The following is a 27,722-nucleotide window of genomic DNA, read 5'->3' as shown; positions in this document are numbered from 1 at the left end:
AGTGCAGGGGCTGCATATACAATATAAGAAAGCTAGGCATGCTCGACTGAGGATTCTGAAGGCGGGAGCATGGGATAGTTTGAGATCAGCAGCAGTCAGGAAGAATAGTAGGGACTTTTGGAAAGTGGTAAATGCTCCCCTTTTTAAAAGTCTTGAGACTTATATGTGGCAGAAGAAGCCTGAGCAGCACACATTAAGAACATTTTTGGGGCACCAGAAAATGAGGAGATCCCCCTTAATACTATGCAGACAGCTGACCCAAAGGGTAATCTGGTATTCAATTTGGCAGAGGTAAATTTAAATCCGGTTTTTGTATAGCACAAACTACTCACTCCTAGGGGTCTCAATGTGCTGGGGGCCAACTGGGAGATTAAGTGAGCTATTGCCCAGAGTCACATGGTACTGAGATGAGCTGTCGACGGTGCGGAGATCATACCGCGAGCCCACTACGGAGTCATGCCTCCCTGGCCGCTGCACCACACCTCTCCCTGTGGGATGGCAAAGTGTAGTTTGGTTAAGGCCGCTGGGCCAGACGGGGTACCATAGACTTCTTTTTATTACACCAAAAGCTATGGGCGCCGTTATTAATAAATATACTGAATTTCATAGTTAAGGTGGGCCCACCAGATTCATGAAAAAAACATCATTATCCCTATATATAAACAAAGGGGATAGGACCCTGCCTATCAATTAAAGACCTGTATCTCTGACAGATGGCACAGCAAAATTAATTGGGAGGCTACTGATAAATTGGATGGAGGAGTGGATGAAGGAACAGGATATTTTAATAACATCGCAATATGGCTTTAAAAAGGGGAAAGGGACCAAACATCGATGTTTAAAACTGAACCTGGTCATTGATAAATATACAGCGGCAAGAGGGGACAAATATGCATGGCCTTTATGGACCTCTCAGCCACTTTTGACGTTGTTCACTCAAAATTATGGTCAATTATGGAATCAATGGGGATAAGAGAGACCATAATAGCCTTCATTCACCAAATGTATCCATAGCCATCTGCTTGTGTGCGGTATGGAAGGGAGTGGGAATATTCTAGGGCATTTGAAATTACGAGGGGCGTCAGACAGGGATGCATCCTCACCCAATTCTTGTTTTCAATCTATACTAATGGGGTGGAGGCTGCTTTGATTGAATCTACCCCTGACGTCCCGTACATTCATTCAACCCCCTCCCAATACTATTATACGCTTGTGACGCTGTGCTAAGTGCTAGGTCTGTGAAAGCGTTGCCGATTCTGAACGTCATATATTAGATTTATATGGAAAACTTGGAACTCCGAGTTAACAAAGCTAAAACTTATGTATTAGTCTCTAGCGGTCGCCTGAAGAAATTGCCACCCTTTCTTATTAAAAAATCGAAGGCTTGAGGTGGTGGATACCTTTATCTATTTAGGGATTCTTTTTGATGCCAAACAAACCTGGAATAACATGATTGCTAACAGGGCTCTGTTAATGGAAAAAAATATAATGGTAATCTAACATTAATCAAGAAATTGGGGTTTAAACCCAGCCCCGAAATTAAGAAAATAAATAATGCCAAAGCAATTTCTGCAGCCACCTATGGGGCTGGGGTTTGTGGCAAGGGGGCAATTGATACTCTACAGAGCATAGAGGATGGCGTTTAAAAAAGGCTGTTAGCTCTCTCTAGTAGCTGTTAAAGCTACAATTGTCATGCTAAACTTGAGAGTGCCATCCATAACAGATGAGGTCTGTTTAGCACCCAGCTTACTGTGGCACTCAATTTGCAGAAGAGAGTCTGTAAATTTGAATCAGCGTATTATTAGGGACTGCCAGAAACTGGATTTTGCACATGAAATAAGGTGGTTACAATATGTTAAAAACACGTTGAGGTCACTGGACTTACTGGAGCTTTATGAGAAACCTTACACCTGCACTCTGATTTCATAGTCCAGAGTTAAGAAAATCTTCCTAGTAAAGGCAGACAGAGAAGGGAAGCTAATTATTTAAAGCCCACAGTAATGCCATATTTTATGACTCCTCCTATAATTCATGATTTGCACTCCTATTTAGCCACAGTATCTAACCTCCAGCATCGTTTTATTTTAGTGAGGTTTAGATTAAATTATATTCCACAGATGTAGGACCACCCGAGCAGTGTGTAATCAGCTATAGGATTTCAACCCCAAAAAATATACATATTTAATTTTTTTTGCAGATTTTACATTGTCCAGAGGAAAATATTCATTTTACCAGTTCTGCATAGATAACATTGTAATGTAGACTGTCCAGAGGAAAAGATTCATTTTACCCGTTTTGGGTAGATACAACTTTAGACAATGTTCGGTAGCCTTGTACTTCATCCAATAGCTAGCAGATCCTTTTGTATGCTACTCCTTGGCTTCTTTTGTATGGTCTGCAGTAAGGAGTAGGAGAACGGTTCTGGCACGTTTAACTATGCTGGCCTATGAATTTGTGATATAATGACTTTCTTTTTTTCATTGAAGAGGTGTGGCGCCACGGCCAGGGCGACTGACTCCAGAATCTGGGGATCACGGTTCGATCCCCGGCGCCAGATTAGCCCAGCACCATGTGACTCTGGGCAATAGCTTGCTTAATCTTCCCGACGGCCCCCAGCGCCTAGAGACCTTTACGGGTGATTGTTCGCGCTTTACAAATATGGATTATTATTGACTGTCAATCTAATGCAAGGCTTCAAGAGTGATGTCACTTAGTCCGATATGCCCAACCTACAGCTCTTGGAGTGAAGTCACCAACTGATTTCAGGTTCACAGAGAAACGTCACTGTCTGCCATCAAGTTACTTGAGTGATGCCACACACTGACCTCAAGTTTGCGGAATAATGTCAAAGCGACATCGGTTTCCTAGAAGGGTGCGAGGTCTGATGCCAGTTTGATGTAGTGATGTCATAATTTGAAATAAGGTACATTGAATAATGCCACCGTCTTTCCCGGTTCAGGAGTTGTGTCACAGTCTGACCTCTTCTCCTGTGAGCAATGTCACTTTCTACAGTAAAGCTCCAGAATCTATGTCACGTTCTGATCAAGTTCATGAAGCAGTATCACTATCCTATAGTGCTTTTGATGTACAGCATTGACCTAGGAGTAAAGCCCATATTATAACTCATGGAAAACATCACAAGGGCACTGGCTACTGCTAGCTAAAGAAACATAAAACACATGTAAGGGGCAGATTAAGTAAATATTTACATCAGTGTGGTGGGTACCCACCACATATCCTTTCACTGATTTTGAACTTTGTGTCAGCAGGTAGAATGAATGGCAAGTGGTAGGGAGTCATACTGGGATGGGCCTTACAAGCAAAAGATGGCACAAGGTAGTTTAGTCGTTGCCAGAGGTTGTGATAGGCAGAGCTAAGGTTTCAGGTCGATGCATAGCATGATAATGTTGGAGAAGTAGATAGGGACCACTTTGTTTATTGATTTAAATACCTTTTGGGTGGTAAATGTTGCCTAGAGGTGTGAAAGAATAGTTTGGGAGGGTGATCAAATACTACTGCTGGTGTTAAGTCTATGGAAGACCAGAGAGTTAATGAGTGTTTTATTTTTTTAAATAAATGGTGTCTGAGGTTCATACGGGTTTGTTAAGTAACTAAATGCAAACTGCAGAGGCGATATAGGTGATGAAAGCGTCTATCCTCAAAAAGGAGTTGAAGAAAACACAAAGGTCTCTAGCTGGGAGCCAGTAGGATATAGCATGATGCTGGAAAGAGGGGTGAGCGCAGTAACGGAGGGAAAGTAGAAGACTTAAACTTTGGAGTAGTTCAGCATGAATAACCATAATGCCATCCAGTGTTGGATTTGCAGAAAGCACAACCTGACCTCACTTCGGAAGCCTGATCAGCGTGACTGGCCACATAAGAGATCGACCTCGGAATTAACATGATGGGCCCTCTAACACTGGCTTCAGTTTAACCAGGAATCAATCCGGTTATCGTTAGGCTGCCATCCCTCTCCCCCCACCACAGTCCTGATGAAGACCCGCCTTGACTACACAATATCGTGCATATAGGGTTGAAACATCGACAATACCCCCGGTCCAGCTCAAGGCCCTGCTTGCAAAAATACTGAAATTAAATAGAGCAGCAGGGCGATTGTATTTGTATTACTGTTTACCCTGGCCTCTTCCACTACTTGTAAATATCTTCATCACCTTGTACATATCATGCATCCAAATGTGTCACTGAGCACAATATGTCACTTGATCATAACTCACCTTGACTTTCACCATGTTGGCAGTTGTGTATATGAAATTTATGATATGTGGGTATATATAAATGATGCAATTTATATAAAACATCCCAATACCTTGAAACCCCGATTCTTTGCTTTTATTGTGTGTTCCAGAAAATATTTTCACATTTAACCTGTGCATAAAATAACTTGTTTCTAAATTGAATTGTATGTATGAGAAATATTTAGGTTACACCCAACAGAACCATTGTACTTTCTGCAAAACTATACCCAGGTTCTGAGGGACACAGGGTCACCCCATTGTTTATTGAGTATCCAGTGTTGGATGGCTGAAAGTTGGAATGAAAGCTTGTCTGGAGTTGAGAAATAAAAGTTGGATGGAGATTTGTGTGCTGCCTCATTGAGGCGATACAAGACATTGAAGGAGAGAGTGTGCATTGTGATAAAACACAGCTGTTCAATGACTGATCCATGTCGGACAAACAGAGCTCAAAGTGAGCGTAAAAGTGGAACAAGGCCTGAGCAAGGTCGCTGTTACCTATTGAGCAGCAAAGTGGGCAGCACAGGCACAGTCCTTCTCACAGAACTTTCTGTGCCCTAACAGTCATTAACAATGTTCTATCGGATTTACAATAGCTTTTCTCTCCACTTCAGAAACCTTCTCTACCATGAGAACCTAATCTAGTCCTTTCTAAATTGATAGCTCCATCCTTCAAGCCAATAAATAAAGCAGTATTGCAGCATTTACTATTGAAGATGACTGCCCTAATTCATTTAATTTTTGCGTGTACGGTCTAACTGCCCATTCTTCCCAAGAACTTTAGATGGCTTTACATTTTAGTAGGGTAGGGACGAAAACACATCCATTTTTACTTGCCTAAGTAGTTTCCAATTCCCACATTAATGACACTATCTCGCTATCAATATTCCCTTACCACCAGTTGGATCGTCTCTACATTCACTGGCCTGTTCATTATCTAAACTATCTTCAGTGAGAGGTGATCGCCTTCTGTACTGCTCTTTGCTTCAGACTACACTATCAATACTGATCCTATGAACATGGAGAAGCTACCAATTATAATTTTAGTTTTACATCCTAGGTATCTTCACAAAACTTATAATTGACCACCCTGCCTTCCCTTTCTTGAATGGTACAGTCCTTAATAGTAATAGACATACTAATTTCCTTAAAAAAAAAAAAGAACTAATTCAACTGCATCTAACAAAAACATAAAAATAGGCAGAAAAGAATCACAGACTTAACAAACGAAGTGCGAAATGTGAACAACTCTAGACCTGAAAGAAAAGCCCTCAGACTAGGACACAAAAAACACCCCTCACTGTGTTCTGAGATACTATCATGAGCCAGGATAACAGCCTGACTCTATGAGGCGCTATGACTTTGAGGCGACTATGTACAAGGTACACGGGGATGTGGACATTGCTATTTATTTAAAAGAGCAGTGTACAGTTGCAGTCCTGATTACTTTGTTGCCAATGTGTATTACTCTTTTTTCATGTTTATCTGGTTTTTCTAAGCAGCAGGGTTAGGGTTTAAGCTGAGAGTGCATTTCTGTAGCTTTTTCAATTTAGCGGAAATCCAAACACTACAAAAACAAACGTCAGAACATTTACCCTCTGATAGGGTATTTCGTATTCATCTACATTCGGTAGTGCCAGATGTGAACTTACAACTTTCATGTACGTAAAATGTATGTCCTCTGTGATCCACATATACAGGTGAGGATATTCTAACATTCTTGATTATCAATGACAATCCTTTGATGCTGAAGTATGTAGAAGCCAAAACAGAAAGTACCCTCATATCTCCAGAGTGTAGGTCTCCACAGTTTTTGAATAAACAAGAGAACACTACATCTCTATAGCTGGGGTCAGAAACACACCAACCCTCCCATGTAGGTCTGCACACGCAATCTGTAAATTTCCAGCTATAATACTATGGGGAGGAAGCTTGCTGGGTCTAAAAGAGGGCACGTCATCTTGGAGCACTGGCACAACTCCGCCTCTGAGGGGTTGGAGCAGCTGCCAGAGGATAGATCTTGCTGGAATCCGTTCCTATCCAGCAGCACATTCAGCACGGTAGATAACCAGTGTACCACTTAAGGCAGGTGGATCCCATAGGTCCCAGGAAGCTTGTTCCGGTCCAGGGAAGACCTGGCTTCGCAGTTCGGGCTGGACTTGTCCTATGAGCCACAGGGTCAAGACTGATTTGCATACAGCTGGGTCAGAACTGGGGTGGCGAAGTGAGCTAAAGAACGATGATGGATTCAACCCAGATCTGTGACTGGGGGTTAGTGTCTGAAAAGTTTCAATGCTCCGCCCATCGTCATCTTGTGTTTGCTTTATTCACCCTAAGTTGGCAGCCTATGCTCAGACTTGTGTCCCTTGTTCACTTTGCCACGGAATTCAACCTAGCCTGGTTGATGTGGGGTGTTACCCCGAAACCGGTCCCAGGATGCTTGTTTTCGGTCAAGGGAAAACCTGGCTTGGCAGTTCAAGCTGGACTGTTCCCATGAGGAACAGGGTCAAGATTGGTTTGCATATGGCTGGGTCAGATTTGGGTGGCGAAGTGAGCTAATGAACGAAGATGGATTCAACCCAGATCTGTGACTAGGGGTGAGTGTCTGAAAAGTTTCAGCTCTCCGTCCATGATCTCCTTGTGTTTTCGATCTGCAGACTACACCCTGAGCTAAATATCAGTGCAGGCACTCATGCATACAGACACACAAACACCCACACGCAAGTGCACACAGACACACACACACACACACACACACACACTAAACAACTTGCACCTCTGGACGGTTTGTTGTTAATAAAAATATATGCAAACCTTCGGCACGCCGGAGATGCAAATTCCTCCGGGTCCTCATCGTCCTCAGTGACGGACTCAGGGCTCGCATCTTCCTGTAGGTGTTGTGGGACTGGCGGCGGAACACGACTGTGTAAGCCGAAGAGGCACTTCTTTTTCTTTATCTCCTTGCCAGATATAAACCTACAGAGTGATGATAATGTGAAGTTAACACACAATCAAGAACTAGTTCAGTAGAAGGCAAATCAATCTTCAAAGAACCAAGGAAGCCTTGACTAGACATAAGCTGCTTGGTAAGGAGTCAAAGTCAAGAAAAACAGTATGGTTTGGGGCGTAGCACCTTATAATATTGGGGCGCACACTCTTAAAAGAAAATGTAGCATTGGTTTCTGCCTTCACAATGCACATAACACAAAGCTCTCTTTTTGTAGGATTACTAGGACTTTTACTGGTGTATTTTACTACCACTCGGTAAAGCAGACTAGTTTTTTCAATGAACATTCTTTGTCTAACATGCATACCAAACACAAAATTGGTCCTGCAAGAAGCAGGGGATAGAGTTGTTAGTTTCTCAAATTGGGAGGTCGGGGGGCTCACACTTTTACATCACTCTAGAAACCTGATGAAGCAATGTGAGACTGTTTCAGTGATATATGATGGTGGCAGTGGCTGAAAGACCGCTCGATCAGCTTCAGGCATGTACGCGGGCAATGCAACTTGCCTGCGTACAGATCAGTGGTCTGCAGTACCTTGTTTCAAAATCAAAGCTCCTAATTATGGGGCAAAACTGAACACAACAAACACAGTCGGTGCAAGTCAGGTGCTAGCCTTTGGGTAAAGCGTGCAGGAGGGGAAAAAGGGAATGATGAACACGGTCAAGTTGGCTTAGAGGAATGAGAAGAGTTACACATTCTGTCCCCAGTCAGTTGATTGCCTGGATGCAACAGTTCAGTTGAGGGTGGAAAGTGCAGTAAGCTGCCAAGATGGTTTCACCTCCATCCAAGTAAGCCTCTACTTATACTCTAGTCACAGATGCTTTCTTAGTTAGTTTCCAGCTACAAGTTTTGCTAGTTTGACATGGCGTCCTTTTTTGATCCTTCGGCACAGAAACATTCACAAACAAGTTACGATAAATTGCTTACCTGTAATCCTAGTACTCTTTCAAGGGAATACTCTTCAAAGTCATAGGCACTGAATAGTCCTACCCATGCAAAGGGACCCCAGAGTACATATTAAATATAATATATATGCATATGAACAATAGTTACTTACCTGTAATCTGTGGTTCTCCAGTATTGGTGTCTTTCATAGATTCACATGGCTGATTGATTCCCTGTCGTCGGACTGGGAGTCCCACGGTACATAAAAAAGTAATAATTATGCATATAATAACCAAAAAACCTTGGTAACATGAAACCAGGAAGTAAAGTAGCCTAAGCTACAAGGAAAAAAACTTCCACACCTATGACTATCACAGTCATTATGTACAGTCCAAACTGCAGCCAATCAGGCGACAGCACCCACCAGAATGTTCTCCTCATAGGCTCAGGCTCTCAGATTTTCTCGCACAGGAGTGACCCAAAGCATAATAGCCTAAAAGCCTCTGAGGGGAGGTGGGCGGGTTGCATGTGAATCTATGAAAGACACCAATACTGGAGAACCACAGATTACAGGTAAGTAAGTATTGTTCTTCTCCAGTATTTAGGGTGTCTTTCATAGATTCACATGCCTGAATCAGAGTAGATAGCAGTACATAACATAATGCTCATAAGACGCTCCTTTTATACCATAGTAAATACACATCATCAAAATGTATAATTATAGATAAATACGTCTGTGTTCAACATATGCAGAACAATTTTAAGAGACAGAACAGTATGCAGTAAGCGTCTTATAGAAAAGAGCATAGTGGAGGAGGGAGAACAGAGGCTCACCTTATTTGAAAAGATTGCGGAGAACAGCTTGTCCCACTGATGCATCTGTATCGCTTGAGGCTTCCAAACAGTAGTGCCTGGTAAAAGTGTGTCTGATGGACCAGGTTGCCGCTCTACGGATATGGTGAAGAGGCACACCGGCAAAAAGAGCGGTAGATGAAGAAATTGCTCTTGTAGAGTGCACTCTTGGGGTTGCTTGCAATGGTCTTCCCGCTTGATCATGGCATAAGCAAATTGCAGCTGAAATCCAACGAGCTATGGTTTGTTTCGAGACAGAATGTCCTTGGCGCGGTTTACCATATGCCACAGTTGGTCTGATTTACGTATTGTTGCTGTTCGTTGTAAGTAGAACTTGAGACATCTTTTGATGTCAAGGGAATGCAAAGCCCTTTCCACAGCTGTGAGCGGATTTGGGAAAAATGTCTTAAAAATTATAGGTTCATACAGCCTGTGCCGTTGTGCCTGGCTACTCCCTAGACTGGAATAGGCATTGTTGGCCATGTTGGCCGTTTCAGTGCTTTCGTTGGTTTCCCTGCTCCTACCCACCCCCCCTTCTTCCCCATCCCTCTGTACCCTCTTGGCGGGGGGGGCATGTTAGCACGTGGAAGAACCGTAAGGGGGCAGCCCCACTAGTTGATCCGTGAAAATGACTACTACACCTTTTTGGAAGATTGTTTCCCTTAATGTGAAAGGGCTCAACTCGCCCAACAAGCGCCGCCAAATATGGCGGTATCTGCTACTACAGAGCCCCGATATAATCTTCCTCCAGGAGACCCATATTCTTAAGTCTGATGTGGCTCGAATGGCCCACCCACGCTTCCCTCATCAGTTCTGGTCCTCGGCAGCCACTAAGACAGCGGGGGTAGCTATCCTCTGCAGGTCGGGTCTACCTCAAGGGGATACTAAAGTACTTAGAGATGCTGAGGGTCGGTTCTTGCAGGTGGAGGTCAGGAGAGGGCACCGGACACTCACTCTGTGTAATATATATGCTCCCAACCAGGGTCAGGATGCTACTTGCGCAGGCTAATTAGGGAACACCTTGAGCCGGTGAATTCAGACCTCATAGTCGGAGGCGACTTCAACTTGGTATGGGATGCGGAGCTGGATCGCTGTGGGGGCGCCTTTCATGGGGTAGCGGCCATGTCCGCAGCAGTGAAGAAATCCCTAGCTGCTTTAAACCTGGTCGATATCTGGCGCTACCACTCCCCGGGGCTGCGAGATTATACCTACTACTCCCATGCACACCGCTCATACTCTCGTATAGACCTTCTTCTTGTGTCGCACTCTTTGCTCAAAGATACCATATCATCGTCTCATTCTAGCATTTCGATCTCCGATCACGCTCATGTGGAGTTGCTTCTACGCGAGTGTCTCACCCGCTCGACACGGTCGAGCCGATGGCGATTTCCGGACCACGTCCTTCGAGACCCGGTGGATAGGGAGGAACTTCAGGCAGCTATTTTGGCATATTTTGAAGCTAATGATTTACCGGGGACTCCCCTCCCTCTTCTGCGGGATGCTTTCAAAGCCACGATACAAGGTACTCTCACAGCTATAGCTGTCGCTAGGGCGTGTGAGGCCCAGCTCTACGAGAACAAGCTTACGCGTGAAATTAAGACGCTTGAGAAGATGGATCAGGCGCGCCCATTGGCGACACACAAACGACGCCTAGCCGTCCTTAGAGGCCAGCTCCGTGCGCAAAGAACAAACAAGGCGGAACATGCTCTGCTTGCGCTCAAGCAGCGTTATTATGAAGGTGGCGATAAGGTAGGCACTTTCCTAGTGCGGCGCTTGCGAACACGGGCAGCCAAGGCCCACATCGCAAAGCTGCAGGAGGCAGATGGGTCATGGGCTACCACGGAATCGGCGAAGCTCCAAAGTTTCGTGATTACTACGCAACTCTATACGCTGGTGATCCGCCCGCGGCGGATCTGATCTCAGCTGCCATGGACGCATGCGACTGGGAACCACTGAGCGAGAATCTATCACCCTAGCAGAAATAGCTGGCGCCCTGCAAGACCTTCCGTTGGGTAAAACGCCTGGCCCGGACGGGCTCCCGGTATCGTTCTATCGCGCCTTCCTGCCGCAATTACAACCATATCTCCTGCGTCTCTTCAACTCGTTCGCAGAGTCGGTTGGGCCCTCGTCGGACATGGCAATGGCCGAAATAGCCCTCATCCCGAAACTCGGGAAGGATCATACCCTTTGCTCCTCTTATCGGCCCATTGCCCTGTTAAATACGGATCTTAAGCTGTACACCAAAATTCTTGCTAAACGGCTTAGTGTCCACTTGCCCAACCTCATTGAACCGGACCAGGTGGGGTTTATCCATCAACGTCCGGGCGCGGACAACGTGCGCCGAATAGCGCACATTGTTGGGAAGGCTAAGCATTGGGGAATACCAGCCTGCCTGCTATCGCTCGATGCCGAAAAAGCATTCGATCGGGTGGACTGGTCATTCCTCCGTGCAGTCCTACGGAGAGTGGGTCTGGGCCCTATGATGGTGGCGCGTATTATGGCTCCCTATATCTCACCGGTGGCCAGGGTGCAAGTAAATGGCCAGCTCACGCAGCCTCTTCCCATCTGCAGGGGCACTCGGCAGGGTTGCCCCCTGTCGCCCTTGCTGTTCGCCCTTGTGGTGGAACCTCTTGCCATTATGATACGTCGGTCCCCCGATATCTGTGGTATCTCTCTTCGGGGTGTGGAGCATAAGATGGCCCTCTTCGCGGACGATCTCCTTCTCACTCTGTCCGACCCTTTACGCTCGCTGCCGGAGGTACACTCGTTGCTCCAAACCTATGAACGCGCCTCCGGGCTTAAAATCAATCACGCGAAGTCCTGGGCCCTTAATATTACGATCCCAGACGAGGAACTTACGGCGCTCCAGGCTTGCGTTCCTGATCAATGGGCGAGCAGGTCGGTGCGATACCTGGGCCTTAACTTGACTCCAGATCTAGCCACCTGGACGCAGGCCAACTGGCAGGAATATAAACTCTCAGTCCTGGCCGACTTACGCACATGGAAAGCTTTGCCACTCTCTTGGCTCGGCCGTCTCAACACGGTGAAAATGTCTATACTACCGAAGATCCTCTATCTCTTTCAAACCCTGCCGACGCCTATTCCGGAGCACCAAATCCAGGGGCTCCAACGCGAACTCGTCGCATTTATATGGGGTGGAAAGAAACCACGCTTCTCTAGTAAAATCTTGAAGCTCCCCCGGGATAGGGGCGGACTCGCCTGCCCTAATCTACTTGATTACTACTGGGCGTCGCATCTCCGCTTTGTATTGGAGTGGGGAGCATGGGAGAGTAAAAAAGTGTGGTTTCACATGGATAGGGCAGTCACTTGTCGCCCGCTATGGGACCATGCCTGGTTGCCTCGGGAGGCACGCCATCGCAGCGCCTATATGGCTGTCCCGACCAAAACGGCCCTCGAGATTTGGGACAAGGTGGCAGTCCGCAGGGGCCTTACCACCTTCCCGTCCCCTCACACTCCAATTGCTCGCAATCCGCAGATCCCTCCGGCGTGTCGCCCCCCCCCCACTTTGCGAACTGGATGGAAACCGGTTGCAGGACGATACGGGACGTATTCCTAGGAGAGTATCTTAAAACCTTTGCTCAATGCAAACAAGAATTTGGGCTAATGGAGAAGGACAAATTCCAGTATATACAGCTTCGTCACTGGATACAGGGCTTCTCCCTGACGCAGACAGCCACGCGACCCTACACCCCGTTCGAGCGGTTGGCACGCACCTTCGGCACTTATAAGTGGCTGAGTTCTCGCATATATAAGGTACTCCAGCATGCACAGCGTCTAGACCCTCACCCATACCAACTGCGATGGCAAAGCATCTCCGGCTCAGGTGTTACCCCTTCTCAATGGGCAAGACTCTGGGGAGACATCCCCAAAACCTTACGTAGCATTCCCCAAGAGGAGTCGGCTTACAAAGTAATGACCCAATGGTACTACACCCCCGCTAGACTTCAAAAAAATGTTTCCTAAGGCATCCCCCCTATGCTGGCGTTGTACTCAAGCGCTGGGAGACTTCATACACATTTGGTGGACATGCCCTCTCCTGGCTACCTATTGGAAAGAGGTCCTTAGCCATATTAAAAAGGTGCTAGGGTACCCCCTGCCCGAGGACCCGCTTGTAGTCATTTTGGGCCTTAGACCAGCGACTATGCGAGCCATGACAGGCCGCGATCGACACCTTAGCCTCCACATGCTGGGTGCTGCAAAACAAACTGTGGCTCTTTACTGGAAGAAAACAGAAACGCCTTCCATAAATGTGTGGTTTACCCGCTTGTGGCATGTGGTGGCGATGGAGTTACTCGCGGCACGTCTTCAATTCCGAGATACCAAGTTCAGGAAGCTCTGGAAGCCTTTGGTGGATCACCTGGGGCGACTGGAGCATGTTAGATTACAACTGCCACGACTCCAGGCCTTGAAGTTGTTCGACTATGTAGTATACCCTACGGATCCAGGAGGTTTTGGGAGACCTACGGATGGTCTGCAGTGCACGCCACTCGCAGCCACCCTCCCCGAAGTGGGAACCCCGACTCTGGAACATTAAACCCACGGCCATTATCAGATAGCGATAGTGGGACCCGCAATCCCTCCCCCCCGCCACGCCTGTTTCCTCTACCCTAGTACTCCCCCCTTCCTTTTCTTTCGCCCTGACCCCCTCCCAGTTGGTTGGTTACTTTCTTGACAACCCTCGATACAGGAAATGTAGCGGATGGATCCAACACCGCCATAGCGAAGTAAAGCCGGAATGCCCAACCGCCTGTTTTTATATTGACATGTCTTGCCTGCTGGTTGTTGAGTCACTCAATGCCCTGTACATCACTGACGAACGCTAATGTGCCTGCACGGAACAAAACTCTCGCCAGTATAAACCATTTAAGGATGTATCCGCTGAAGAACACAATAGGGGCACAGTAGAAGGATCATTTCGGCGCTGTCCGCTTGGACAGACGTTGATAGTTGGGACGCATTGCTCGATATGGCTGTACTATACTTCATCTAGGGCTGAATAAACTCAGGTACAGCTAAGTCATAGTGAGAAAGGTATAGAAATCAAGATAACATTCCGGAGCTATGCAAGATAAGGGGACTTTGGCCCTTTGAGGGTACGATTGGTGATTTTAAGTATGTTATAGCTAATTTGGCAATGTTGCAACTGTCTAAACTCGTCTGCAAGGCATGTAGATTATGCAGGGCATGGTGTTTATAGGGCGGGAGAACCTGTTAATTGGAAATTGTACTTGGGCCTGTTCTTTGGGTTTTAGAAGGACCTCATTGTTTTTTAAGCTTTTGCCTTTGGAAGTCTGAGATTTTTGCTACCGGCCTCTATGGTTGTAGGCAAACAAGCTGTGTAATGGTAATGGAAGGACCTTTAAAATCAATAAAAGGTTGGTTATAAAAAAAAATAAAAAAAAAATATAGGTTCATTAAGATGGAAATCCGCAGGGACTTTTGGCATGAACTTTGGGTTAGTGCGCAGCACTGCAGATTTCAAATTGCAGAAAAGGTGGATGAATAGTGAACGCTTGAACACTAACTCTCCTTGTTGATGTTAGAGCCAATAACAAAGAAACCTTCCAAGAAAGGAACTTTAAGTCCACTTTGTGAATGGGTTCGAAGGGGTGTCGCATTAGTTGTGTAAGCACTATATTAAGGTGCCAAGAAGGAGGTGGACGTCGAATAGGGGGGAAACATCCGAAACAATCCCTTGAAGAATTTTTGAATGACTATTCGAATAAAGAGAGTTAACACCAGCCTGCCGAAACCTTCAAATTGCCGCCAAGAACACCTTTAGAGTAGAATGGGAGAGGCCGGATCTTGCTAAATAAAGAAAAAATTGTAGAATTTGTTCTGGTCTTGCCTGAATAGGGTGGATATTGACAGATTGACACCACATGCAAAACCTATTCTATTTTAGTTAGTAAGTTTTAATAGTAGCAGGTGCTCGAGCATTGACCAAAACTTCCTGACAGTCCGCAGGGATATTTAGGTGTGCGAATTCAAGGTGTTGGGGAGCCATGCCGCTAATCTCAGCGATGCTGGGTCCGGGTGACAGATTTGTCCGTTCTGGATGGACAGAAGGTTCGGAATTGGTCGAAACTGGATGGGCTCGCTCTCCGAGAGGAGGAGAAGTTCCGTAAACCAGTATTGGCGAGGCCACCTGGGAGCAAGGAGTATCATGCGGCAAGGTTGTTTCTTGATCTTGCGCAGAACTCGTGGAACCAACGGAATCGGTGGAAAAGCGTAGGCATATATCTGCGACCAATTCATCGAAAGCGCATTTCCGAATGAGTCTTTGTGGGGAACCCAACTTGCAAAGGATGGGCATTTCTGGTTCTGGCTGGTTGCAAACAGGTCTAGATCGGGGTGCCGCCATTGTCGAAAGACTCTGTTTAAGAATGGTTGATGTAGTTCCCACTCGTGGTTTGATGTTGTGGACCTGCTGAGGGAATCCGCCAGAACATTGGTAACTCCTGGGACATGAATGGCTGTGAGGCTGATCTTGTGACGAATCGCCTAGACCCAAATCTCTTGTGCTTGCTGAGATACTAGGGCTGACTTTGTCCCGCCTTGCTTGTTCAAGTAATGCATACTTGTCATATTGTCCGTCCGTATTAGTACGGAGGTTCCTCTGATGATGGTTTGCAATGATTTCAGGGCCAAGAAAATGGCTCGTAACTCCAGAAGGTTGATATGCCACCTCTTTTGTTGGAAAGTCCACCTGCCGTTGACTGTCATCCCTTGAAGGTGCGCCCCCCATCCCTCGAGGGAAGCATCTGTGGTTATGGTGAAATCCGGCATTTCGACCAGAAATGCACATCCGTCTCTTAAAGTTCTTCATTTGGCTCCACCAATGAAAAGTTTCCCGCATCCGAAGAGTGATGCGAACGATGTCCTTGAACGATCCCGAAATCTGGAGCCATTGAAGGTTGAGTTCCTCCTGCAGTGGCCTCATTCTGTAACGGCAGTTGGGTATCAGAGGAATGCAAGAAGAAATCATCCCTAGGAAGGACTTGTACAAACGGACTGAAACGCACTCTTTTGACAGCAAGGAGCGAGCGAGATTGCAGATTTTGAGTTGTCTTTCTTTTGAGACAAAGGCCTGGGTCAGTCTTGTGTCCAGTGTTGCCCCTAGAAAGGTCTTTCTCTGTGATGGAGTCAGATGAGATTTTTTGAAATTTATGGAAAGACCCAGAGACTGGAAAAGTAGCAGACATTTCTGAACATGTGCGGTTGTGGTTTGAAAAGAATTCGCCTTGATAAGGCAGTCGTCTAAGTAAGGGAATATTTGAATGCCCTGCAGGCGAAAGGTGTGCGGTCACTGGCGCTATGACCTTTGTAAATACCCGGGGTGCTGAACGAAGCCCAAAGGGAAGGACTCTGAATTGAAAGTCTCTGCCAGCCACTCTGAACCGTAAAAATTTTCTGTGTCTGGGTAGGATCGGTACATGAAAATAAGCGTCTTGGAGGTCGAGGGTGGCCATGTGATCCCCCGTCGAAAGCAATTGTAGAATTTCTTGAAGTGTTAACATTCGGTAGGATAACTTCTTCAGGTATTTGTTGAGGGCGCGAAGGTCGAGAATGGGGAGTAATTCTCCCAACTTTTTTCGAATGAGGAAACATCTCGAATAAAATCCTGTTCTTTGTAACAGAGGGACTTTTTCGATTGCTCCCTTCAGAATCATCAGATTTATTTGGGAAAAAAGCTCCTTGAGATGAGCAGGAGGTGGTCCTCTGGGAGGAGAGTTTGGGGAATCTTTGTGAACGCCAGAGCATGGCCTCTGGCTACTATATCCATAACCCACTTGTCTGTAGTAATTCTGGACCAGTTCGAGTAAAGTGGGATATTCTTCCTCCAATTTTTGAGTGGGGCAACGGCACAGATGGTGGCAGTTGGCTGACCTCATTGTTTTTTATTGGACTTCAGTCCACAAAAGGATTGCTTCCTTCTTGACTGCGAATAAGAGTTACCTCGCTGTCCATAAGATTGCTGTCTGTAGTTTTGGAATCTTTGATTAGTTTGGGAGGTTTGATAAGAACATTGTTGATTATACCCTCCTCTGTTGGAGAAGGATCCACGTCCTTTGGCACCACGAAAAAATGACTTATGAAACTGCAGGCTACCAAGAGACCTCGCTGTCTCTGTATCTTTTTGAATAGCCTCAAGGTCCTCATCAACATGTTGCCCGAACAGAGACTGTCCATCAAACGGCATATTGATAATTTTTGTTTGGACCTCTTGACGGAAAGACGTTGACTTCAGCCAACCTTGTCTCCTCAATACTGCTGCACCTGCCAATTGTCTAAATCCAGTGGATGCCACATCCACGGCTGCGTCGATTTCAGCAGAGGTATATTCTCCCTCCTGTAGAATCTTCAAGGCCTCGGACTTGGAAGGCTCCGGCAGCATGTTAATGTAGGGGGAGATGTCGGACCACATTTGCCGATCGTATCTCCTAATATGGCTAGGGAATTTGCAGCCCGAACCGTCGTCGCAGCCACCGTGGAGACCTTCTTTCCAATTGAATCCAACCGTCTGCCATCCCTGTCAGGCGGAGCTTATATAGGTGAAGAGGGGTTCCTGGCCCGTCTCTGCCCTGCTTGGGCGATGACAGAGTCAGCTTTTGGCTGGCCGATGAGGCATGATTTTTAATCCTTCCTTCCAGATAAAATCTATTATTGGAATTGTCCTGATTTGCTTTCGCGGTTGGTCCTTAAAATCGTAAAGAAAGCAGTCATCCTCCTTTGCCTCCATAGGGATGAGAAATCTTTTTGTTGCCCTCTCCATAAGGAGATGAAAACTTCCGATATCCACCGGAGGAGAGTCCAAGGGAGTGGACGGTGACGGAGTTTGGATTTGGTATTCGTCCCACTCCGACAGCACTGACTGGTCATCCACCTCTTCCCTCTTCCCTGTCATCATCTGTTGTATTTGCATCATGGGAATGACGAGATGGCAGTAGAGAAGGTGGTCTGGGAGATTGAAAAGAGGGTATGGGAACCCTTGGCATAGGCGTGGATGGAAGAGACTCCGCCGATTCCGATGGAGGAAAACGCCGATAATAGTCCTGCAACATATATTGCAAATTGTTCAGCAACTCCAAAGGCATTTGTGCTGAGGGAACTGTGACAGGAGGTGGAGCTTGAGGCTCAGTACTTGGTTCTTCCTCCTGGTCGTCATCCTGGTATTTAATAAACAGTTCTGATGGACTCTGTCATCCTCTCCAGATTCGTCCTCCTCATCTTCCTCCTCAGAATCTAATAACTGTTCCGGCAGCTTCAATGGTGACAGGGCTTCCAATGAGGAGCCACGACGTTGAAGTAGAGAAGCCGCCGTCAAAGGCAGGGTGGATGAAGCAGTAGCCGATGTTGCAGTCCAAACTTGTAAATCCGTACAGGAAGACGATGGTGGTGGCGCCAAAAGGATGTGCGTCGATAAGGAAGCTGTCTTCGACGACGAGGCAATTTTCGTCGACGAGAGGTTAGCCGTCGACGAGGCAATCTTCGTCGACGAGGAGGTCGACGACGACGAAGTAATCTTTGTCGACGAGGCAATTTTCGTCGACGACGGATCAGTCTTCCTCGACGAGGCAGCCGTCAACGACGAGGGAGTCTTCGTCGATGAGGTGGCCGTCGACGCAGCAGTCGTTGACGAGATCTTCTTTGTCCTTACTGTCGACGGAGCGCTGACGAGCGATGTAATTTCCTTCGTCGACGAGATGGGTCTAACAGCCACGGAGACCAGCGTCGACGAAGCCGATGTCATAATCATCTTCGGTCTCGGAGACGAGAATGTAACCGTCGACGTAGCTGTAGCGTCGAGGACAATAATCGTCGACGAAGGATTCGTCAAGGACGCCGTCGACTACGGCATTTTTGCTGAGGTAATTCCTTGTCAGGAAGTCTTTTAGATTGCAGAGACTTTCCTGTCTTTCTCGGGGGCGTAGCAGGCTTAGACTTGGAAGGTGGAGAAGCCTTTTTTGAAGAAGAAGAAGGCAAGCCAGAGCCCTTAGCAGGCTGAACCTTCCTCAACACCTTTGTCCCAGGAGATGATAAGTCTTCCTCAGCCATCCTCTTTCTAGAGGATACAGACTACCCAGAGGCTGCACTTTCCACCTAAGATAATCTTTTCCTTAATCTTCTGTAGCCACAGAAGTAGGCACCCTTCCCTATCCCTGAGGGTTTTCTGAGGGAAGGGCCTGCAGATCTTACAATCCCTCACCTCATGTTCCGGATAGAGGCAGTAGATACACTTCTTGTGAGGATCTTCAGAGAATAGCCGGAGCTTCCCGCAAGATTCACAAGGCCTAAACAGAGACCTCTTAGAAGTTGAGATCCTGAAGTAAGCAAAAATGAAGTTAAAACTGTGAAGTACTGAGCAGAACTCGGGGAGACTCCCTTCACACGACGTGCGGTAGAAAATCTGAGAGCCTGAGCCTCTGAGGAGAACATTCTGGTGGGTGCTGTCGCCCGATTGGCTGCTGTTTGGACTGTACATAATGACTGTGAAAGTCATAGGTGTGGAAGTTTTTTCCTTGTAGCTTAGGCTACTTTACTTCCGGTTTCATGTTACCAAGGTTTTTGGTTATTATATGCATAATTATTACTTTTTTATGTACCGTGGGACTCCCACTGCGACGACGAAGAATGAATCAGGGATGTGAATCTATGAAAGACACCCTAAATACTGGAGAATTAAAACTCAGGAATGTATGTAGTACCCTAAAATATATATATATATATATATATATATATATATATATATATATATATATATATATATATATATATATATATATATATATATATATATGCAGCCTAAAGAAATAGAGGCAAAGAAATGCCCTAATTACATTCTGTTTTTCACTTAAATAGAGCCACACACATTCAACATTTCTGCCAAGCAGAAAAGGAATATGCTACTTACCAGTATGCATCTGTTCTTGGCATGTAAAGCTGCAGATCTACACACTGTGCAGCGATCGCCATCTGGTGTTGGGCCTGTAGGAGAGTAGGGTCTGCTTCCTATGGTCACCCCCACTTTGTGCTTTTGCTTCACTGGTTTTCGACTTAGATGTGGCTGTGGGCCTGCTAATCAGACCCACAGCCCAACTGTTCTCTCTCTAAATTCATACTATGTACTTTAGGTACATAACCCAATTGGTAAGGATCACCTTATAGGGCCCTGTACAGTGTACCTTAGGTACCCAGGGCATATGTGTACCCTAGGCCTACCAGGGGCTGCAGCATGTATTATGCCACCCCTGGCTGGCCTCCCATCATGACACAACTAGCTGATCACTCAGCTGGGGCAAAGTCGTGTAATCACTGTAGGAGAGTAGGGTCTGCTTTCTATGTTCACCCCCACTTGGCCAACTTCTCACAATCACCCCTTGCTTAGGTATAGTATTCCTATACCTACCTTATATTATATATAGACACATGGGTAACCTGTAAGCCACTCCTATGGCAGGCCTTAACAATCCTGGAGGCAGAGTGCTTGGTAACATGTGAGATGGTGCTCTAGCATGAGCTGAGCCTGTTTGCAGCTTTCGGAACCATGTCCTTATAGCTGTTCTATGATATCGCCTACCATATACTCTTAAAGTGCCTTATAATCCTCGCGGTTATGGTAACTATGGTTTGGCTTTATCAAAACATGTTGTGTAAGGTATCTAACACTGTGGAATACTACCCCCACGCCATTTCTGGCGTTGAGGATAGTATTCACCCCTTCTAGAGGGAGAAGACATGTTAAAATCCTACTTACCCGGTTAAAGTTAACCAGAGCCCCAGCATCACAAAATGGATGCTGCTGCCACGGACACAAGTCTGACCTCCTGCTGCTGGGAGTCCTTCCAGCGAGGGAGGCTTGGACAATAGGTTTCCTGCCTTGGGAGGTGCTAGCACCACCCCAGACAGGACTTAATGTATTGGGGCAAGGAGGGATGAAAGAAACGAGACACTGCCTGGGGCACACAAGGTGTCCCATGCATAGCCCGGTTCAAACCGGTGCTGGGGCACTCCAGCCCCAGCCCTGATGCGAAACTGGACAAAGGGAAGGGGGTGTAACCACCCCCCCTCCCTGGTCCCACCCATAGGAGGGACCTAGCAGGTAACCCAGCCCCCCAGATTAGTATAAGAGTGGGAGCTGAGTCCCTAGGACTTTGGATTATCCTGAACTGAAACTAGACACGAAACTCTGGACCTTCGACATTCGACGACAAGAAGACTGAAGAATCTCCCTTGTGGCCAAGGAGTGGCCACCCTGTGCAAACAGGCACCAACAAGCGACCTGCCGTTTGCTTTGCCCAAGTTCTACGAGGAACCGACTGCAGAGCACCGACCAGTGCCTTGACCTCCAGACTTCTCCGACCCTGATCCACATCCACAGCCGAGCTGAGATCCGTGGAGGCGACGAGAGACGTGGGACTGGCTACCTGGGAAAATTGGCGAGTAGCTTCCAGCGCAGCTTCAGAGGCATCCTCGAAGTTGTGCTCTGGGGATTGAGAAGCCCCAACCCCGAGCACCATCTGCACTGAAGATCAGCCCTCCACACTCCACGAGTTCTGCGTGGGGCCCTTCTGCATTTTCCTGCTCGACGCGTCTGTCCGGTTGCTGGCCCGTTGGCTAGTAGCCTCAGTGACGACGAACCCTTAACTTTCCACCGCTGGTTTGGCTCCTCCAGACTGGCCCTTGCTTCCCTGTGAAAGAGAAGCACCACAGACCTTCCTAGTCTGCACCTGAAGCGAATTTCCCTTTCCGCGCGGGTTGCCTTTGCCAAGGCTTGTTGACTCCAATCGGGACGTCGACTCTGCCATCAGCAAGATTCTTCGTGCGACAGCTGGTACCCTAGTTCTGGTCGTCCTCGACGCCTCCTGGTCCACGCAGCTGCAGAGACAAGCTTCAAGACATCGCCTGGTTCCTTCCTGGTTCCACACGGTCACTGGCTAGTGACCCAGACTTTGTCCCCTCTGCTTGCAGGTGTTCTTCCTTCAAGATCCATCCTTGGATCCATCGGACATCTTCCTCCTGGCCGCCTGCCAGCATCTGTTCTTCAGGCATCCATAGTATCCAGCGACGACACCCGACACATCTTCACACCTATGCACCAGTCTCCTGTGGGTGAGGTAACGCGAGTACTCCGATGCTCCAGTGGATATTGACTATCCAAGTGTCTAAGTCTTTAGTTGCTTCCTCCTAGTTACTTCGGAAGCGTCCTTATTCCTCCTATTTCTGACTACTACATTCCCATTGACTTTAATGTAACCCGCGTGTGTGTTTCCACACTGCACACGCCTCCCGTGGGCCTCCCACTTCCTAACTATTGGTAGGGTAGTGTAGCCCCAGCGATTCCCTAGGCCCTAGGCCTACTCCCTGTTCGTGACGTGGTACTTATACCACTTTCTTAGTATATGGTTTGCGTGGCCCCTGGGCCTAACTGTATTTTCCTGTGTAACTTAACGTATTCTACTTAAGAAATTGTTTGTGCTTAGACCTCTGTACTCATAAAGAGTACTGAGGGTATATGTTAGAATAAATACATTCTAATTTTATAAATATCTGGTGTGGTGTCCTTTCATTTGGTATTCAAGGGATTATAATGGTATAACAGCTGGCTTCACATGCCATACAGAGTTTAGCCTAAGACTGCTCTTGTCCATGCTACCACTAGGATAGCTGGCCTATAAGGTTGACTTTACAACCAATCACCATAAGGGTTGTTTGGACTGATACAGGGTGTACACTAGCACTAGTGACATCATATATCAGGCCAACTTCTCACAGGGCCCGGATGTTTGCAGTTGTTTTTCCTCTTGGAGGTATGGGATTCCTCCTTTGGATCATGCTGCACATTGGCTTCGGCTCCATCTTCAGATTGTTTTTCGCCAGCAGGGAAATGATGGAGCGTAGTAATAAGCAGTGAAGATGCCCATGTGTGCTGTATCTGAATAAGATAAACTGGAACAGATAAAGGTAGACGGGGAGGCGGGTGGGCGTGTGTAGATCTGCAGCTCTACATGTCAAGAACAGATGCATACTGGTAAGTAGCACATTCTGTTCGAGGCATATGAGCTGCAGATTACACACTGTGCATAGATTATATAGCAGTACTCGCTCCTAGCGGCGACTACCAGTATCTGTTGCAGTTGTTTGAAACAGTGTTTTAAGGACAGCCTGGCCCACACTAGCTTGTTGTTTAGTTTGCACATCTACACAATAGTGTTTAGTGAAAGTGTGCGGTGTAGACCATGTAGCTCCTTTGCAGATATCATCTAAGGGGATGTTCCCTAAGAATGCCATGGAAGCCCCTATTTTACGTGTAGAGTGGGCTTTAGGGGGAAAAGATAGCGTGTGTTTTGCTTTTTGGCAGCAAATCTGTATGCTTTCAACAATCCACCTAGCTATCCCAGATTTGACGATGGGGTTGCCTTTGTGTGGTGGTGAGAAAGACACAAACAGTTGTTTGGTCTTACGAAAGGGTTGTGTCCTTTCGATGTAGTAGAGTAAGGCTCGTTTGACATCTAGTGTGTGTAGAGCACTTTCTGCAATGGTCTGTGGCTGCGAGAAGAATACGGGCAGTTCGACAGATAGGTTTAGGTGAAAGGGAGAGATGACTTTAGGGAGGCAGTTTGGATTAGTGCGGAGAACAATCTTGTTATGGTGCATTTGCAGAAAGGGTTCTTGAATGGTGAGTGCTTGTATCTCACTGACCGTTCTGAGGGAAGTAATGGCTACAAGAAATGCAGTTTTCCATGTTAGGAATTGAAGTTCACATTTGTGTAGAGGTTCAAAGGGAGGCCCCATTAGCCTTGTGAGAACGATGTTTAGGTTCCACACAGGTGAGGGTGGCACTCTGGGGGGAATTATTCGTTTGAGGCCTTCCATGAAGGCTTTTATGGCAGGTACTCGAAAGAGTGAGAGATGTTGCCTGTTTTGCAGATAAGCAGCTATGGCTGCAAGGTGCAGTCTAATAGAGGTGTAGGCTAGGTTGCATTTTTGTAGGTGTAATAAATAGCCTATGATGTGTTGAATGGACACATCTAGGGGATCGAAGTTATTGTTGTGACAATAGATCACGAAACGTTTCCACTTGGCTGCTTAGCAAGCTCTAGTGGTAGGCCGTCTAGCTTCTCTAATGACGTTCATACAGTCAGGGGGAAGATTAAGGTAACAGAATTCTAGGATTTCAGGAGCCAGATCGCAAGGTTGAGCTGAGCTGGGTCTGGGTGCCTGATCTCTCCATGGTTCTGGGTTAAGTGGCGTGGAGAGAGGTGTAGCTTTTGGTGCGGTACTACAGATAGTTCCAGCAGTGTGGTGTACCACGGTTGTCTGGCCCAAGTTGGAGCGATTAGGATGAGAGTGAGGGAGTGTTGCTTTAGTTTGCGCACGACTAATGGAATGGGTGGGAGAGACGGAAAAGCGTACGCAAATCTGCCTGACCAGTTCATCCATATTGCATTGCCTTTGAACAATGGGTGTGGATACCTGGTGGCGAAGCTTGGGCATTTGGCGTTTTCGTGTGTGGCGAAGAGGTCTATTTGTGGATGGCCCCATATTTGAAAGTACGGGTGAATAACTTGTGGATGGAGTTCCCACTCGTGGATTTGTTGTGTTTGTCTGCTAAGCAGATCGGCCATATTGTTCTGGACTCCTGGGACATGTTGGGCTAGGAGAAAGATTTTTTGGGGTATGGCCCATCTCCATATGCTCTGTGCTAACTGAGAGAGCTGTGGAGTGTGTATGCCGCCTTGTTTTTGTATATAGTACATGGCTGTCATGTTGTCCGTGCGGATTAGGACGGCCTTGCCTGAGACATGGGTTTGAAAAGCCTTCAGAGCTAAGAATATGGCTAGTAACTCTAGATGGTTGATGTGGAGTAACTTTTGTTGAGGTGTCCACCTTCCCTGCGTGGTGTGATGTAGTAGGTGAGCTCCCCAGCCGGAGAGCTATGCGTCCGCTGTCAGTACTACCTGGGGAACCGGGTCCAGGAACGGTCGACCCTTGGAAAGGTTTTTGGTGGTCCACCACTGCAGAGAACGATGGGCACGACCGTCTACCAACACCAGATATGTTAATTGACCCTTGGCCTGGTTCCATTGGCGCGCTAAGCACTCTTGGAGAGGATGCATCTGGAGTCTTGCGTGAGGTACTATGAATATGCAAGAGGCCATCATTCCTATAAGTTGCATGAACACTCGAGCTGGAAGAGTGTTCCGGGTGAAATTTGGCGCGCAGAGCCTGAATGTTTGCTATCCTGGCAGGACTGAGATAGGATAGCGCTTTTGAGGTGTCTATGGTGGCACCGAGGTATTGTTTTACGTGGGACGGTTGCAGATGGGACTTGGTATGGTTTACTGTGAAGCCCAGTTGGTGAAGTAGTTGGATAGTGGCGCGAGTGTGTTGTACACACTGGTTGTATGAGTTGGCTTTTATGTGGTGGTGGTGACTCCGAATGGGAGCACTTTGAATTGATAGTGTTGACCGTCCACTACAAATCTGAGATACTTCCTGTGAGCCTTGTGAACAGGAATGTAGAAATAGGCGTCCTTGAGGTCTAGGGTGGCAAGGAAGTCGTTTTGGGAGAGCAAGGGAAGTACCTGCTGGAGTGTGACCATGTGGAAATGGTCTGAGTGTATATAGTGATTTAGGGGTCTGAGGTCCAGGATGGGCCTTAGAGTGTCATCCCTTTTTGGTATGAGAAAATATAGGGAGCTGTTGGTGGTGGAGGTGTTGGTGATAGTTTTACCCTCCTGGATTAGCTCGTTGGCTCTACTCTTTTATTTGTCAGGGAGGTGTTGCATTATGGCTTCTAGTTCGTCATAATGTGCCCTGTCATATCTTGCCAAAAGCGCTTGGGTGTTTGCAATGCGCCATATGTTGGCAGCCTGGGATGCAGTTCACTTGCCAGAGGCGTCTAGGAGTTTGGACTCTTTATCAGGTGGTGGTGCCTCGCCCGATACCTGGGAGTTTGCACGCTTCCTTGCAGTGGAGACTACTAGGGAGTCTAGTAGTGTGAGCCCTCTGATGTTGGAGGTGTCTGTAGCGACGGTCTTATACTTCTTTTCGATGCGAGGGTTGATGACCCTGGCCTTGACAGGGTCTTTAAAAACCTCTGGTGCGTGCTTGATAACCCCTTTAAGCATGGGCAGGATGGAAGTGGCCCTGTGTGTAGTGTCAAAGGTATCTAGGAGGAAGTCCTCCTCCACGGGGTCTGTATGGAGATCAACTCCGTGGTAGTGTGCAGCCCTATGGAGCAGTTGGTTAAACCCCATAGTGTCTTCCGGGGGGACGGTCTTGAAGGGTAAAGGTCGTCCTGCGGGACGTTAGGGACGTCTGGGATGTTGTAGTCGTCCCATGGGTCTGGGTAGCCTGTAGGAGTGGGGTCCCCTGTGGGTTGGTCATGGGGTCCGTCCCCTGTGTCGTCGCAGACATCGTCATCATCCACATCCGGAGAGGGTGTGGGGGAATGATGAGGTAGGAGAGGGAGGAGGTGGGGGTGGAGGAGGAGGTGGAGGAGGGGGTGAAGGTAGTCTCAAAGGGGAGGTAGCAAAGTCTCTTCTCTTTGGAGGTGGAGCTGGGGCAGGGTTTTCCAGCGGTCTCTTTTTGTGCTGAGCATCAAATGTCCAGTTTTAGGGTCTTTGACATGTGTTTTTTGTAGTGGATCGGGCCGAAATAGTTCCTCTGTGAGGGGCCGATCTGTCGGTGCCAAAGGTGTCGGAGCCATAGGTTTTTTAGTCTTAGAGTCGGCATCGGTTCGTTGTTTTGAACTGTGTGGCTTAGAAATGTCCGGTTGTTTCCTCGGTTCCGAGATGACTTTCAGCTTCGAGGTGTGGGTGTCGAGGGCTTTGATTTTTTGCTCGGCTCCGGGGATGGTGTCTGTACCGAGAAGCTAGTGCTTGTCTTCGGCGCCGAGTGCTTCGGTGTGGAGCTCGGCGTGGAGGAGGCCATCTTCTTTTTCGCTGCTGGTGCGGAGGAGTGTTTCTCGGCACCGACGGCAGCCTGGCCCGAGCTGCCAGAAGGCTTGATGGGCTTCTTTACCGGGCCCGAAAGTGAGGTATGTGAAGCAGTGTCTTTCGTCGTGCCTAGGCCCAAGGGCGAAGGCATGACCGAAGCCTTTTTCGATGCTGTCGAGGGTGGTTGTACTCACGACCCTCTGTGCCGGAGTGATGTCCTCGACATCGGAGTCGTCGGCTTCGGAGGCGCTGACGAGGCCCTCTTCGGTGTGCTGGTCTTCCGGAACATCGACGCCTTCTCCGAAGATGTCGTCGGGGATTGCAGTCGACGAGTGTGCCATGGTTCTCCTCGCCCTTCGGTCTCGAATGGTCTTTTTCGACCGGAAGGATTTGCAAGCCGGACAGTTTCGTGCCTCGTGTTCTGGGGAGAGGCAGAGGTTGCACACCTCATGGAGATCGGTGTGGGGAAACTTTGACCTACAGAGGACACTTCTTAAATGGAGTCCTTTCCATCAGCCAGGACCGGAGCTCAGGTAGGTCCGAAGGTCTTCGTCGACGACCGGAATCGAGGACTTCGAACGATGAGTCACGTTGAGTGTGGAGATCGCGATCGAAACAATACAGCGAAAAGGGAAGGATTGCGCGCCGATTAGAAGAACTGAAAACGGTTCGGAACTGGAGCGCGAAGAACACATCCGAGCACGATGACAGAAAAAAACTATCTGAAGATGGAGCCAAAGCCCATGCGCAGGATAATC

The 27,722-nt window shown here is 47.5% G+C and overlaps 1 protein-coding gene across 2 annotated transcripts in view; it reads right to left on the bottom strand.

The window, feature by feature from the left end:
* PHF1 (PHD finger protein 1) overlaps window positions 1–27,722 on the bottom strand; it is a 959,509-nt gene that overhangs the window by 270,019 nt on the left and 661,768 nt on the right. For both annotated transcript variants that reach the window (XM_085623702.1, XM_085623708.1), the window contains exon 11: window positions 7,068–7,229. In XM_085623702.1, coding sequence (XP_085479828.1) covers window positions 7,068–7,229 — 162 coding nt within the window. The remainder of the gene's footprint in view (window positions 1–7,067; window positions 7,230–27,722) is intronic.

The sequence above is a fragment of the Triturus cristatus genome, chromosome 1_1 (genome assembly GCF_964204655.1).
Source record: "Triturus cristatus chromosome 1_1, aTriCri1.1, whole genome shotgun sequence".
NCBI classification, from domain to species: domain Eukaryota; kingdom Metazoa; phylum Chordata; class Amphibia; order Caudata; family Salamandridae; genus Triturus; species Triturus cristatus.
The sequence above is the reverse complement of the archived record's forward strand: the minus strand, read 5'-3'. Positions and strand labels throughout refer to the sequence as shown.